Below are 17,379 nucleotides of genomic sequence, written 5' to 3' on the forward strand. Positions count from 1 at the left end.
TCTCCAGTGTTTCTGTGCGAGTTCAGAAAGAGATTAGCATGTTTCCTGGTGAGCTCAAAGTCTGTACAGAATTTGAACCGGACCACATGGGAATAAGTCTTTGAGCTGCCAAGGCAACAGGGCAGCAAGCCGTTTGCTTTTCACAAAAACACAGCTGAATCTATGAGCAGCATGGTGCCAAGAGTCTCCTTCCCACCAAGAAAGATTTAACTCTTTGGTTGTTGTGAGGGAGGGTGTAACCATTACTCACATCTCTGAGAGTCTACACACAGGTCAGTCACACAGGGACAGTTTCCAGGTCTTACAGGGGTGTCGTGCGTTAGCCCAAGGACATTCATGTTCTCAATCAGCACTTCGCTGAAAGGAGGAGTTCAAACTGAGCAAGTCTTTGCAGAATCCCCCATCAGCAGGCAGGCATGTGGGAGGGATCAGCAGGCGGAACGAGGCAAAACCCTCAACAGTCCCCCCAGTTCTCACAGTTACGGAGCAGAAACCAGTGAGCAGCTTAGACCCAGAGGGACAGCTACTACTCCTCAGCTCATAAAACTTTAACAACATCGAGGACTGAAGAAGAAAGGATTTTTAGTTGTGTTAACATGGCATCTGCGAAAACTGTGCTTTATCTGGGAGTCTGTCTATTTGCTGCGATCATCACTACTGCAGGTAAAACCACATGTTCCATTAGATTCAGATAGATAGATAGATAGATAGATAGCTAGATAGATAGATAGATAGATAGATAGATAGATAGATAGATGCATGTTCCTAACTTTAAGGAATACTTCACCCACAAAATGACCATTTGTAAATTTGCTGTGTTACCTTGAGTTTGTGAAGAGGAAGTTGTTGTTCCTGCATGCCTCCATGGAAAATGCCAAACAAACTGATTTATTGATTGATTAGAGACCACTAAACCCATTGAAACATGAGTAAATAAACAATTTAAGAAGAAATCACCCAAATATTAGCAAAAGAGTAGTAAAAAAGTACAATTAACTGATAATTCAGAAAACAAAAAAAAAGCAAAAGAAAAAAAAAGAAAAGTACATGGAAAAACATGCTTAAAAATAATAATACTATTTTAAAATAATTTCAAATTATTACCAATTTGCTCTGGGTTCAAAGGTTTAAAGGTTTAAATACTTGTGAAAGGCTTTTGAACACAGCACAAAAAAGTGACGTTCATCAAGGTTTCAAAGGGTTAAACAGCAAAACTACATTAAAATGTCCACTTTCAAACTCACACAACTTGTGTGGTGCAATCTCAGTCACATTTATGCAAATACTCAGAACTTCACAACTCATGCATTTTTTACTAAAACCTTAAACTTATCCATGCGCTTTTAAAAACCAGACTTTAGTAATGAGGTTTTGGTCAGAATGCATATGGAGAAAGTACTGAAGTATCTCCTCTTGCTAACTGATATCAAAAGTTGGTCTTAATTGTTGGAGAAGTGAACAACGTTTCCATTGCATAAGGACTTTGTGTGGTAGTATTGATTGTTCCAGGTATTAGGTAAAGCCTCAGACGTTACCAGGGAAACCGATTTACGAAAATTTGTGAAAAACTTGAGATTTTGACTGAAAAAGAGCAAAAAAATATAAATGGAAAGTGACCATGATATAAGCATGATAACGCACTTGGAGGTGTACATTAAAAAGAATCAGGCCTGCATAAAGGACAGCTCACGCCTCCAAATCGGCCTTTAAAAACAGACATAATCTATTAAGGCAACCTCTAGCTCAGCAGGTAGAGCGTGCACCCGATGTAGACCTACTCTGTAGCAGCGGCCTGAGTTCAGTAACAAACCTGCAACCCTTTCAGTCCGTGTCATCCCCGATCTCTTTCCCATTTACATTTCACTCTTCTATATTCACACAAATGCCGCCCCCCCCCAAAATACTCTTAAAAATACACATTAGATATAAATTCATATTAAAAATAGAAGTCATGCTCAGGCAATGGAAATGTTTGTGTGGTTATTCCGGCTAGTGTAAAGTGAGTTTAATGAAACAAGAATTCTCAATAGTTTTAGCATTCCGCAGCGGTTTCGTAATCAGTCAGTGTTGTATGTTGGCATTTACCTAATCATGACAAAGCCTTTTTTTTGACATGTGGAAATGTTTCAGCAACTAATGAACCAAACCAAATGTTCCTCCACATTCTTTAGATGCTGCAAGACGTGAACACTTTGGGAACATAACGAAATGGTACAAGAATGTTGTGTGTTTAGTATCTTAAACTGTATAAACAGCATTTATGAGATTGTTTCTATTACAAAGCAGTTTCACTTGAGCTCATATTTCCTTTGCTCACTGGCTGACTTTAATTGTTAAAAAAAAGGACAGGGAGGTGTTTTTTCCAGCTGTTTCATCAACGTTGATAAATGTGATACTTCATTACACTGACAAAACAAACACGGGGGGGGGATTCAGAGAACATGGATGATTAATAATTAATGTTGTGTTACATTTTATTCATAGACAGCGACCTTCTGCCTAAAGCACAAAACGTACGCTGGGTATCTCTGGACTTTAAAACCATCCTCCACTGGACTGTCGAACCATCAAAGTACAAATACACTGTCCTGTACTCGAGGTGAGTCCACACATATACACACACACACACACACACACACACACACACACACACACACACAGAAAGAGAAAATCATATTTTTGTTCAAATTGGTCAAATTTGACTAGGGTATAAAATACTTTCAATTGCAATAAAGTTTTTTTAATATTGTGATACTTCTACTTTTTAAAGGGTAACTTCTGTATCAATGTGGACCCTAATTACTCAAGTTTTTTGTGTCTTAGTGTGAAAGCAGTTGCAAAACAGGACGCAAAGTAACCACTCTGGGCATTTGCGCACCGACAATTTACCAATCAAAGTGTTTCTTGTTGCCACTGACAGCCTCAGATTAAGCCTATCATTCTTACTGTCTGTTAACACGGGCAAACCCGACACACATGGCTTACACTGACACTGTGTCCTCAGTTCTAAGCTGAAATTATCTGGGCCAATGTGTTTTAAGGTAAAACTTTGTAAGTTCCATGTAACAGCTACGGACAGTTAAACACCGCTGCGCTACATCCCTTTTCATGTGCTGCTTTCAGATGCTTTTTACAAGTATTCAAACCTTTGAACCCAAATTGGTGCGTGGTTAAAAACAAGGAAAAAGATGCAATTAGCAGTTTGATAAAGATATGATTCATAGATTGCAAGAAAAAAGTAGATTTAAAAAATGGCTTCAAAAAAAGCTAGGGCAAAAAAAAGGCTAATAATCATGCATAATTATTATAATTATCACAATTAAGGATTTGAAATTGTTGCAAACTATTACAACTTTTAAGCACTGTTCCCACATCATTTTATTGTTTTCTCTACTTTAAACTGGATTTCAGTTAATTTTCTTGTACTTACTTACTTACTAATTTCTTGCTAATTTTGGGTTAATTTCTACTTTTGTTGCTCATTGTCCTTATGTATTTGAGATAAATCAAGCCTATGTGCTCAGGTTTAAAAACATTAATTATCTTGGCTGCATTATAGACATGTTTTTTAGAATCCAGTGAGAAAAGCTTCATCTCTGGACAGCCCAATTCCTCACACACTGGAGCTCTAGTTTAAAGTAATTTTGGTAATGCTGCCATCTCCTGGTGTTATCACAACACTTCAAACCCAAAATAAATTGATAAGGGCTATACTATAAATCCATCCACGTACACATCTTAATCCTGTCTATTTTAAAAAAGCTTACATCCTTACATCCTTCCTCACTTCTAGGACACAATCAACCAGAGGTCGCTTGACAGACTTCATAAATTATCAATTCAACAGCCTAATAGGCAAAAATACATTTCCACACGTCATCAGAACAGTGGAATAATCTGCCCACAAATCTGAAACAGTATTTAGAGTGGCCTCAAGGAAATGGCTCAAAAGTACCACTTAGCATACTCACTTTTTAATTTGGAGCTTTTATGACCAAGAAAACAAGGACAAAGTAGCAAAAGGACATAGCTACCCCGCTGCCTGCTGTTGATTTTTATGCTGACTTTCTTATTTTGTTCTTGATGTGATGTTTTTATCTTGTGCTGTGCTCAGTGTTTGCAAGAGGAGCACAGTGGAAATGAGCCTTCAGGCTTAAATGTGTGTGTATCTTTGGGGATTCGTGACATGACTGCAGTGCTATGCTACGTGCTTTTTTAGTTATTGAATAAATACAATCAATCAATCATAATTATGGAAAGGATTCCAAAAGAAGGCGGGTTTCCATTAGCCTTCAAATTGCGCAGACTGAAAATGAAAAAATGAAAATGCCACTCATGGAAACGTGTCAGTTTTTTTTTTAAAAGAACTCATTTTCGCGCATAAAAAGTTTTTACAAATGCATCAGTTTTCAGGTGATTTGAAGAAAGCATTTGGCAAAACTGCAATGGAAACACTTTTTTGGATTTCCTAGGTCACATGATGCTATGTGCTTGTCAGTAGGAACTGGCTCCCTCATGATGCAGCAGGAGCTACAGGAGCTGTTATTGCGTCACATAACTCTTCAAAAGTTAAGCGGATCATCTGGAAGATTTGAATCCACAATTTCTCTGTGAAATCGTGAACTATCACCTCCCAGGGGCTTGCTTTTCCATTATGGCTTCGCCAACATAGCCTTGAATTAAAAATAATTACATTAGGTTAGATTATCCTTTATCATGACATACACAATCAAACTACAATTAACACACTGTAACCTCCCCGGATCCACACATTAGGTCAAGAAAACACAGGCAACATGATCACACACACATACAATCAGATTACAATTAACACACAATATACCCACCAGTCCACACACCCTGAGAGTATTGTACAATGCCTCAAATCAAATGGATGATAATTACACTGAAGTGCTATACAAGATTATTGCCCTATACATAATAAAAGCACACACACCACTAAGAACTGCACACACACTCCATACAAGTCACCTCATTTACCCTATGTCAGATATTACACAATGCCAAAATACTGCCCTAACACACACACACACACAGACATACACACAGACACACACACACACAGACATACACACAGACACACACACACACAGACACACTTGATCACCTAGTGCTAAGTAGTTTGATTGATAAAGGGACTGATGAAAATGTGTACCTGTTAAGCTCACAGTTTGGTAACTGGTACCATCTGCCTGAAGGCATCAGCACATACTCCTTATGTAGGATGTGATTTGGGTCAGTTGTGATTTTTAGGCCCTGCTTCAGTACTGTCTGCTCTAAAATGTCTTGCAGATAAGACAATGGCAATGCAGTGTCTGCAATAGAAATAAAGCTGCTAATGTTTTGAATATCCATCACCATGCTTCTTGAAATGTTATCCGCAGAGTAGAAGTCACAGAACATCACTCAATGTAAATGCAGTCATCTCATTAAAACTGAATCCCAAAATGCTCCTGATGTCTGGTCCATCAGTGTGTGACTGTGTATCTAACTGCGTAGCAGGTATATTGTTGGTATGTTGGTTTTATATCAACTTAAATTACTGTTTATTTAAATTAAGATTGGGGGTTTGGTGAGAGCTGTTTCCGGTTAAACTGAAAGGATTTCACTTTTGAACTAAAAGGTCTATCTCTGTGGGGATCCTTTACATAACAGACACCTAGAATAACAGTCTGAATCTGTCAATGTCAAAAAGAAGCACTGTTAGTGATAAAATGCATCTGCCACGAGTGCTTATATTGGAGCCTGTTTTACCACCAGCACTCTCTTACAATATGGGACTAATTCAAAAAAATGTTGTACTCATTTTGACACAATGTGTCAATTTGACACAAAAACATGGGGGCATTGGATCCAAATTAAAAGATACCAAAGTTTTCCCTTTAAGAAAAGGATCATATTTCCATGCTGCCATGTTAATGTGTTGCTTCAGGTAGGCTGAGGAATGTAAATACACAACAAGAAACCTGAAGGCTTCTCACACGAAGACCCTGCACTCCCATCATTTTCTGCTTAGTTTAGACAACTTCTTATTTTTAACTACAGCAGTTTTAAACTCAGTCCAATTCTTGATGATGACCCTTTTTCATGGTCAAACAAATAAACAGCGAATGAAAATTTTTTTCCACTGGTTAAATAAGCACATTGCTTTGATTCTGTCTCTAAGATTTCAAAGGGGAAAACATGCACATGAAATTGTGTGTAGATGTTTTTTTGGGGGTTTTTTTTGTGTGTGGGGGGGGGGGGGCAAAGCAACATACCCTCATCAAAATCAGAGCCAGTACACAGTGGACAACCTAAAGCAGGTCATAGTGAGCTTTCACCTCAGCACTCCCAAAAAAATGACGATCCCTCTGCAACACTGACACCTTTAAAATCACCTTATCTCAATACTTAGGGACATGGACGTGGTCTGATCTGGCACTGTGTTCCTTTGTCTCCAGCACTAGATACTGGAAGTAGATACTCTGTATTTTAAAACCTGAATCTGTAACCTAAAGGTCCAGTGTGTAGGACTCAAGGGGCAAACTGGCAGAAATGGAATATAACAAGAATGTTGTGGGAGTGCAGGAAAGACTGAGTCAGGTGGAGTCTGTTTGCTCTCACTTTAAAACAGCAACTCTAGGACAAGCTCACAGCTAACATGTCAGCTAACCTGTACTCAAAACAAAGCCCTGAAACTCAATTTACCAGAATCCCCCTCTCTAAACTCTGCACTCTGCTTCTTCAAGCAGCAGCAGTCTCTAGCGATTGTCACTATAATGTGGGTCACCACAATGTATTCCTTAGTGTATAATCTCCTGAAAATGAGTATCGTTGTGTTTTTGTCACCTTCGAATGTGCTATTTATATCTACAGAGGGAGCCCATCCTTGTCTCCCCAGATCACCACGTTGCACTGCCATGTTTCTACAGTAGCCCAGAACAGACAGAGGAAACACTGGCTTTAGACAGGGACATTTACATTCTCATGCCAGCCACCAGTTAGCAGCAGCTCTACATTCAGAGCTTCAGAAATACACTGATTTGTAACGTGACACTGCTTTATTTAGTGTTTTTACTGGTTTTAATCACCTGGGGTGTTTGTTTTGCAGACAAAGAGACGTCTGTGGATAATTTGGCTCCTGGTAAAAACCTCCTGGACAACTAACACCAGAAGAATTCTAACCAGGAGAAGTTTTGGCTAGTAGCAATTTGCAATCCTCAGCCCTCGATGCCACTAAATCCTACACACTGTTCCTTTAAATGAATCATGTCAGGGACAAAAGTGCCACACAGTGTTTTTTATTCTCTGTCAGGCTTCATTCTCTTGTTTTATCTTGTCATGTGACTTTTAGGAATGGCAGTGACTGGATGGAGATACTGGAATGCACTCGATTGTCGCAGTCAGAGTGTGATTTGTCCATCCACCTCACACCCTACAACAAGTAAGAACATGACCATGATCTCCTCAAGCCCCGAATCAAATCTCACACCCAACACACTGCACAGTCATCTCTAATTTCTAACAACACTCATCTTTTCACACATTCCTGCACAAACATTTATTCCTCTGTTATCAGCAGTATTATGTCCCACCCATCTTTATCTTAGTAACATACATTTTGATGAGGCCGCTCAACTGTAAGTTTGGGACTTCTTAACCCTTCGAAACCTGGACCAGGTTTACAAGCATTTAGATGGACTGTAAACATGGATGAGGGACATGGATCTGGAAGACTTCTCCAAACAAAAACTGAACCACACAACCTCCTCTCCACCACGGAGACAGAGAACAGCCTACACAAACACACGAGAGGCGAAACTCAAGAACATCATCAACACAGAGACACAAACACGCAAAGCATGCAGAGGGCTTCACCACACAGGAACAGGACACACTTTGGGGTGGTCTTGTGGTGGTTCTCTTTTGAGTCATTACATGTCTTTTTGTGGTTTTGTGTCTCCTTGTGATCACTGTGTGTCTTCTTGTGGTTGATTACTTTCTCTTTGAGGTGATTTTGTGTCTTTTTGTTGTCTTGTGTCATTTTGTGTCTCCCTGTGATTGGTTTGTCTCTTTTTGTAATCGTTTGTGTATTTTTGACATAATTTTGTTTTTTGTCTTTTTTTTTCCACTTTGTAATCGTTTTGTGTCTCTTTGTGATTGTTTTGGCAGTTTTTGTAGTTATCATGTGTCTTTTTTTGGTCGTTTTGTGTTGCTCTTTATTCTTTTCTGTGTCCTTGTGGTGGTTTTGTGTCTGTTTTTGGATGATTTGCCTGCTTTTGTCAGAATTTTGTGTCTTTTTTATGATTGTTTTGTGTCACTTTGTATTCGTTATGTGTCTCCTTGTGGTTGTTTTTTTATATCTTTGTAACTATGCGTCTCCTTGTGGTATTTTTCCTGATTTTTAGTTATTTTGTGTCTTTTTTTTTGGCTGTTTTGTGCAATTTGTATTGATTGTATGTCTCCTCGTGGTTATTTTATGTATCTTTGTAGTTGCTTTGTGCATCTTTGTGGTTGTTTTGTTTCTCTTTGTGGCTGTTTTGTTTCTCCTTGAGGTTGTTTTGTGTATCTCTGTCATCATTTTGTTTGTGTATGCGGTTGTTTTGCCTCTTTTTGTAGTTATCTTGTGTCTTTTTTTGTGTCACTTCGTATTCGTTTTGTGACTTCTTGTGGTTGTTTTGTGTATTTTTGTAGTTGTTATGTATGTATCTCTTTGTAGTTCTTCCTGTTTTTTAGTTATTTTGTGTCTTTTTTTGGCCGTTTTGTGTCACTTTGTATCAGTTTCCTTCAACTTCTCCTTGTGGTTGTTTTGCGTGTCTTTTATCATTCGTTTTGCCTGCTTTTGTATTAATTTTGTGTCTTTTTGCAGTTCCTTTGCATCTCCTTGTGGTCTTTGTGTTTCTCTTTGTGGTCATTTTGAGTCTCTTGGTCGGTAGGCCTACTTGCTAATTTGAGTAACATTTTGCAAGTGATTGCCGGGGAGCCCAATGATAATTTCAGCCCCGGAGCCTGTACCTGATAGGCACCTTCAGAAATCCACTGAACTTAAAAACTTTGAATGGCTATTGCTAGAAAAGTAATCATGAAAGTCTTAAGAATTATAACTTTTAAGATGATCATATTTGCAGCGACTTATATATCAAAAAATATAAAAACAACATCATTTTTTTTATCATTTTGTCCTTCTCACATTATTACCTGCCCTCTGCTTACGGCAAGCCCTCAAACATGTTTTTGTTAGATAAATCTCAATTTCTACTGTATTACTTTAGAGTTTTGGCCTCATTCCAATACTTATGTGCAAAATCCAAACCGTCTGCATGTTGAATACATATCACACATACCTCCATCTCATACCTCTGCCCTCGTGTTTGACAGGTTCTTCACTGCAGACATCAAAACCGAGCCTGAGAGTTTGGACTACGACTACGACCTGGAGGAGTTCCCTCACACTGAGTCCCCACCCTTCAACCCTTATAAAGACAGTAAGTAATGCATGCTGGCTCACTCACACACACAGACACACACACACACACACACACACACACATAATATCCACACCTAACACATACTACAGTGGTTGAGACGGTAGGAGGCGTATTTATGTCTTCAATTTCCAAAAATGGCCCTGAGAGAAAAACATATTGTGACACAACTTCTGCAGATCCTAGTCCTGCTCTTGCCTGCTGTTTTTCCTCTGCCTCATACCAACTCTCCTGTCATGCACATCCAGCCTCTCCCTCCTCCCCTGCACTAACTCCTCTCCTGCCTTTCCCATAAATAACCCTCCCCCTCCTCCTACCTGCTCACCTGTTCTTACTTAACCTCAAAACTTATACTCATGCATTTTGGCCTTTTGTTCACTAACAAATTTCATTTAAGGGCTTTGAAATCACATCTTTTGCAATAGTCTGCATTTGCTGAAGCCTTTCAATAACTCTGTTTCCACTGGTGATGTGAAAAAAAATGAAAAAATGTACATAGACCAGCAAATTCAAATCTGTGACAGAGAAATCTGATCAAAAACTGAAACAACAGTTGACTCTGGAACTCTCATATCAAAGACAAAGTGGCTGGGATCTTTGTGTACAACTGCACAAAGCAGTGTGTTTTTTACGTTTTTAATAAAATCTGGATTTTACTTTATCCTATGTAGACATTGGTGGCAAATTTTATTGTTTTTAATCTTGTTTATTTACTGTTAAGGTAGGGTGTTTGGCACATTTTACACACTTTTCATCCTTTATTTTTTGATCATTCTGGTTGCATGTGGCATACATTTTGGCAAGATCGTGCATTTTTGTTTAATCTTGGAATTTCCAAGATGTTAAGTGCAAAAAATGCTCCATTGAAACCCATTCAAAGTGACATTTATGATCCCACAGCCATCAAAGCATTAAAGTATGTGTTGTATTATTTCTGGGTGTCATTCTGGGCTTTTGCCTTGGAATTTGTCATTTTTACTGTTTTCCACCTGATGATGTCATTTTTACTATATTTGTTGTTAAAAAAAATAAGTCAATAAAAGTAGAAACTAAAATTAATATAGAATATTTTTCAAAGCTTGATTTTGAAAAGTGCATGTTTTGCGCAGAGCGACACAAGTGTGTGTAATATTAAAGCAGGTCCTAAGGGTTAAATTATTGAACACCACAGTGCTTGTAAAACTTACTCACATCCTGCAGCTTTATGAAGAAGACAGTTGAACCCAGATTGAAAAGCCTGACAGGTGGTGTCGTCCTCTCCTCAGGTAACATCAGTGCGGTGAACTTCACTGTGGAGGCTGCGGATGAGAGCAGAGCCATTGTGAACATCATCGATCCTCTGACCAGCATTCATCAGGGCAAAAAGCAGCTCAGCATCAGAGACATCTTTAAAAAAGACCTCAAATATAAGATCATCTACTACAAGGCTGGAAGCACAGGCAAGGTACAGTATGCAGCTCCCAACACTGACACCAACTGACAAAGAGTCTCACCAAAGTACTGAAAACTAACAAATATTACTCAGTGCCTACTACAATGATCATAGAGTTAAGTGTTAATGTGCTGAATTTATGTAGTTCAGTGGCTGGATATTTCAGATATACACTGTTATTTAAATTAAGATACAATTGGTCTTAACCCCTTGGAACCAAGATCGACATCACTTTCCTTGTGCTGCATTCAGACACCCTTCGCAAGGATTTCCACCTCTGAATTTGCAGCAAAAAACATGGGAAGAAAAGGCAATAAGCTACTTGGCGAGAAGCTTTCTGCAAATTAAAATAATGAAAAAAAAAGCTAGATTTAGATTTTTTTTAGAACTAGAATTCTGTTTGCAATATTTATATCACTCATTGCCTTCTTCTGATGTTTTTGAAAAAAAAAAAAACCATCAAGCCAACACAGACCGATTTCCAAAAAAGTTGGAACACACCGGTTTTCTAATCTTTTTTTGACCTTCCATCAAATGCAGTCCAAAAAAAGGATATTTGATTTCCAAACTGATAAATGTTTTTAGGGTTGTTTTTTTTTGTTTGTTTGTTTTTGTAAAGATACAGTTATTCTGAATTTGATGCCTGCAACATGTTCCAAAAAAGTTTTGACAAGAACAACAAAAGAATGGGAAAGTTGTGGCATGCTCAAACAACAGCTGGAATATAAAACCTCTGCAGTTCAAATCATGTGAGGTGACACAGGGATTTGGTCCAGAGAAAGGTGCTGAGAAAACCAGTCTTCCAACCACACCTGCTCTCCCCTGCTGTATAAAATACATAAAGGAAAAGTTGCTCACAAATATGGAGTAGCATACACTGACAGCACTCAAACGTCTGTACATCTGTGTAGTACATATCATGCTGCAGTAGCGAGTGAGTTTAAAGTCATTAAAGTCTGGAAGCGCGGCTTAACAGCTATCCTAGCTCAGTGTAAAGGGCCGTCCACACCAAACCCTAAAACTAGAACCGTGACTATAACCATAACGATGTGAGCATCCACACTGATGACCAATAACGTTCAGTAAACAGCAGCACAGATCTCGCGTTACACACTCGATGAAAATGGATGTTGATGAGCTGCCCACTAATAACTTTCGTGGTTCAGTGACAGGACAGTTGCTCTGTGCTGCCTCCCACTGTTAGCTGAAGCACCGTCACGCGGCAGAAATTAGCCTAGCGGCTAACGGAGGTTAGCATAACCGTTGACATGTAGGCTGTAATTTCCACAGTTTCTCACTCACCGCGGGTTTACGTCTCTGCGGCTCCCGACAGAACAGTTCGGTTGAATTTTAGCCTAAAAGCCCGTTTTTTTTTATCACAACATTGCTGAAATGGAGCAGCTAATGTTAATGTTGCTGTAACAAGTCAGCTCAGTAGGATACCTGTAGAGGCGGATACGTCATTTTATGCTGCCTTCACGTGCTCCTCGGAAGTATCGCATTTACCGTATTTACCACTTACGAGCACATGAGCGGCCCCTCAAAACTGTAATTAGGAGTGTTACATTGGGAAATGTAGACGATGCCGAGTTGTGACGTTTGCGTGACGTTTCAGGCGGTTTCAGGGCAGCAGAAATGGCAGAAAGCATCCTTCTTAACGACCAAAAGTGCGTATTAATGTACCAAAAAAAATTCATACATTTTTTTAAAAAAAATTTTGTATATCATCAACTTCAGCCATAAATAAAAATACAAAATACTCAATAACTGTCATATTTTTTTAACCCTTTAATAACAAAAAACTTTATTTGACAAAATGTATTGATATATCACTTGCTTTGACAGCAATAATATTTACAAAATCCAAATAAACAGTCCACAGGGTGTGGTTGTAAAAATGTTTTTTTTTAAAGTAAGAAAAATGGAGAAGAAACTTAAGCAAATTGAAGGCACATCTATAATAATGCAGTCTATTTAAGAATCACAACACAATTCACAGATGGAGGTGTCTCCCTGGTAAGGTCTATTCAGGGGTACTGGAGCGTAGTCGAACCTCAGATTTAGGAGGAGCAATGCGGTTTTCATCCTGGTCGTGGAACTGTGGACCAGCTCTGGACCCTTAGGCAGGGTCCTTGAGGGTGCATGGGAGTTTGCCCAACCAGTCCACATGTGCTTTGAGGACTTTGGGTAGTGACCGAAAAAACAAGGGTACAGACCGAGGGTACAAGTGGCCGAAATGAGCTTCCTCCATTGGGTGGCTGGGCTCTCCCTTAGAGACAGAGTGAGAAGGTCGGTCATCCGGGAGTAGCTCGAAGTAGAGCCGCTGCTCCTCTGCGTTGAGAAGAGCCAGATGAGGTGGTTCGGGCATCTACTTAGGATGCTTCCTGGACGCCTCCCTGGTGAGGTGTTCAGGGCACATCCCACCGGTTGGAGACTCCGGGGAAGACCCAGGACACGCTGGAGAGACTATGTCTCTCAGCTGGGCTGGGAACGCCTCGGGATCCCCCGGCAAGAGCTGGACGAAGTGGTCGGGGAGAGGGAAGTCTGGGCTTCCCTGCTTAGGCTGCTGCCCTCACAACCCAACCCTGGATAAGTGGTAGAAAATGGTTGGATGGATGGATGGAAGGAAATATAAATGCAGTAGTCAAATCAAGAACTGCTGAATGTCTAAATGCATGGTAAGTGAAATAGATGTTAACTAGCCTATGTAATATTTCCTTCTTACCTCTTAGAGAGAAGTCATATCTGACACCAGTACAACAGAGGTGACGAAGCTGGACGCAGGACAGAGTTACTGCTTCATGGTGGCCGCTTTCATCCCGAACAGACGCAAAGCTACCCAGCAGGGAGCCTGGAGCATCCAGCAGTGCACACCTGGAGAAATTAATATCCTGCAAGGTGCGTATACACTAAAATACACAGTGTGTGCTCTTTGTAAGATCTGGAGGCCAACATCAGCCTCAAATAAGGACAGGTAGGATTTATTTGCACTCCAGCACTCATGTGACACTGCAGACTCCCATTGCCTGGGGTCCACCGCGGGGTCTCTGACAGGACACCAGCATTGGTTCCAGTTCCTGAAAACTGAAAGTGAACATTTTGGCAAAACAAGGTTTGGGAGCATAGTCAGGTCATGAGTCCTGCTTGAGGCTTTTATGGATAAGTAGTTCTTTTGTCTGGTGTGCGTAGAGAACTCTGCAGCTGACGCACGCAGTGGTTAAGCCTCTAATGGCTTTCTTGTAAACCAGCATGGTTCTGTTCACTGTCACACCATGAACCTGACAAACAGGCCTCATAAAACATTGGCTCAGCTGAGTGTCTTGTGAAGAAACAAAAGTAGAGCTGCAAAATCATGCTTAAAAAGAGCTAAAAATCAAAGTTGTTGTTACCTCAGTGGTGTCTCTCAAATGCTTTCTGTGTGACTGGATTAAATGTGGCAGAGAAAATTCTTGTCATAATTCAGCTTGCATTATGACGAGTCATTTAAAGCATAATTTTCTTTGAATTATGACACAGAATCAGTTTTATTAGATGAATCTGTGTGCCTGACTGATCTGTGACTGATTGTCTCTGCAGATTTGAGTCTGGGAGCGTGGGTCGGTATAGTCTTCATTCTGCTCACAGTTCTCATCATCATCATCACAGTGACGGTCCTCTGCTGCAAATGCTGCCGACAGAAGAACCCATCTCAGCAATCGGCAACTATTTAATGTGCTTGTGTGTGTGTGTGTGTGTGTGCGTAGGTGTCTGTCTATCACAGGGAGCTGGTCTCCCATCAGTTTTCTATCTCCTTTCTGTTTTTAGGAAAACACTATTTGACATTGCTCTGCTGTGCATTTACAGTGTATTGTAGTTTGCACTTTTTTTATTTCATATTTACATATTTACATGAATGTGAGCATGTGCAGCTTTCTCTGACTATGCAGTAAGAAATCTTTTTTCAATTTTATACTATGATAACCACTTCTGCCTGTCTTGCATTTGTCCTGTGTGTGAGATCATTAATACATAAAGAATCATGTCTACCTTAGTTTTTAAATAACAAATGCTGAGCGAAGGAGCAGCTACAACTGGAAGAGCTTTGTTAGAGAGAGGTTTTAATGTTTGTCCACCTGTCAGAGTGTATGAGTGCAGACTAAATGTGTAACATTCCCTCACAATTTTATTAACAAATCTAACTATATTTTTTAACCTTAAACTAATCTCAGTTTTAACTGGTTGTAGCAGTCTAGTTGCCCTCACTTTCTTTCCTCTAGGCATGTTTTTAATAATTTTTCATTCTTTCAATTCAACATTTCTGTAACCATATTCAAGTTCAGGGTTTTTTAGGGTTTTTTGGTGTGTGCTGCATTCAAATGCCTCTCACAAGCTATTTCATACTTTGACACCAATGCAAGTTAGTTTGATATCATTCAAAAAACATGGAGAAAAATGGCAATGAGCAACTTGGCAAGAAATGTCCCACAAATTGAAATTAGTAAAGGGTGAAAAAAAAAAACCTGTAAAAATTAGTTTTAGAAACAGGAGGCGAATTATCAGAACATAATGAAAAACAACAAACAAAATCCATGTATATATTTATTTAACTTTCATTTTCTTGTTTTTTTCCCCCCATTTTTCTTTCTTTCTTTTTATTATTATTATAATTTTTTTTTTCAGGGAATTTTTTCGTAGCTTTTGACTTATTTTCTAGTATTTTTTTTAGACATGTTGTGAAGTTACTCATTGCCTTCTCCCCAACTTTTGAAAGAAATCAAACCAATTTGCTCAGGTTTCAAAGGGTTAAAGTTCTGCAGGAGCAGATCCAAATCACCACTGACAGACAATAAAAGAAGCTCACTAGTGGCCCCCAGTGGCTGTCCTTTGAAACTACAGCAACATCAGCAAAATCTTCACTACTAATACAGATTCATGTATATTTTTTTGCTTTATATGTTGGAACTTATTCAGACTCTTTTATTCTTTGACTTTTTTTAAGTCACAAGTGTAACTTTTGTTGATCAAAAGGACTGAAAAGCAATAAAACATAAAAAAATGAAAAGCTATGTATCTCTCTCGCTCTCTCTCTCTCTCTCTCTCTCTCTCTATATATATATATATATATATATATATATATTACCATAAACATTCAAGCATCTATAACACATGGAATATGTAATGTAATGTAATGAATGGCAATCAAGACATCTTGAAATTCAGCCATTAAGCTTGTAACTTTTTTAGTTTATGACAGAAATGTGTGTGCATGCATGTGTGTGTGTGTGTGTGTGTGTGTGTGTGTGTGTGTACATGGCTTCAGGTGATGATTATTGTCAGGGTGTTCCAGCGCCCCCAAGTGGCCAAAAACATGTTTCTGGTAGTTTGTTGATACTGCTGCTCATTAACCAAATGTCTCAAGCGTAAACTCATCTGTCATGTTTTTATTGAACAGACATGCATGAACAAAGACACAAATTCAAAAGTAAATCTGCAAAAAAACAGCACCATTCTTTTGTGACACTGATCGCTTAAAGACAAACCAGATCTCACAGTGGAATTATAGATGAATTTTATTTTGTAATTTTTCCAACACAGAATCTCACAATTAACACATCAACACGTACACATACAACATCACACACTAATGTATTATCATGATGAGAAACCATGGCCTCACCATGGCTAAACACACAGGTTGAATATCACTTCACTCAGTCATGGCTTTTAAAGAGCATACATCATAGAAAACACACACATACATACACATACTGCAATGAAAATGAGTGAATGAAAAGCTCCAGAAACAGCTTCATCTTCTCTGAATCTCTGCACAGTATCGCTGCTCTCACGACTGCCTTCAGTGATGCTCTCATCACTTTCATATCTTCATCATGTAACATATATATTATAACAGCCTGTACATAAAGAAATACAAAAATGCATCCATTCAAAAATAAATACAAAAATAAATAAATAAATAAATATGTCAGCAACATGAAATGATTTAGCAAAACAAAAAAATAAAGATAAATGGTCTTTTTTACAGTTCACGGGGTGACATGTTTATTGTGCTACATGTGCCTATGTACAGTGATACGTTTTCAACATTTCAGCGACCATCCATCATTCAAACAACCTGTTTTAGCTTTGGAGAGTGGATGGTTGATTTTACTCTGCTCAGACGTAGAAACACGATCCCACTTTTAAAAAATCATGCTTAAAGGGAGAGGATTGCCTAAAGTTACCTTTTTTATTATTCCTCTTTGATAACTGTTTTGCACCAAACCACAAAAGTCAGATTCCCTGTATGTGTAAATGTACTTGGCAATAAAACCTGATTCTGATTCTGATGTTATCTCCATGGCAAAGCAAAGTTCAATCAATATTAGTGAACATGAGACACTCTTTTTTTAAAGCCCTAAAATCAGAGAAAATTTGTTTGTTTTCTATTTTATACCTCAATGAACTTAATGCTATTAC

General features: G+C 38.8%; 1 protein-coding gene and 1 long non-coding RNA gene across 3 annotated transcripts in view; one reads left to right on the plus strand and one right to left on the minus strand.

The window, feature by feature from the left end:
* Positions 1-12,363, minus strand: part of LOC148187905 (uncharacterized) — a 32,390-nt gene extending 20,027 nt beyond the window's left edge. Inside the window, exons 1-2 of one of the 2 annotated variants that reach the window (XR_015778084.1) lie at positions 12,223-12,363; positions 10,680-10,786 (exon numbers count right to left, since the gene is read on the minus strand). This is a non-coding gene — a long non-coding RNA (uncharacterized LOC148187905). Of the gene's footprint in view, positions 1-10,675; positions 10,787-12,222 lie in introns of both variants that reach the window. The other variant, XR_015778085.1, reaches the window with a different exon arrangement.
* LOC121951966 (tissue factor-like) lies at positions 409-15,961 on the plus strand. The gene is made up of 7 exons (XM_042498465.2): positions 409-663; positions 2,485-2,599; positions 7,358-7,447; positions 9,382-9,488; positions 10,754-10,932; positions 13,653-13,818; positions 14,497-15,961. The coding sequence occupies exons 1-7, from the start codon at positions 597-599 to the stop codon at positions 14,628-14,630; spliced, it is 858 nt and encodes a 285-aa protein (XP_042354399.2). The 5' UTR covers positions 409-596; the 3' UTR covers positions 14,631-15,961.
* Positions 15,962-17,379: the final 1,418 nt, after the last annotated feature.

Source organism: Plectropomus leopardus, chromosome 12, assembly GCF_026936395.1.
Source record: "Plectropomus leopardus strain MGB_pleo_1.0 chromosome 12, ASM2693639v1, whole genome shotgun sequence".
NCBI lineage: Eukaryota > Metazoa > Chordata > Actinopteri > Perciformes > Serranidae > Plectropomus > Plectropomus leopardus.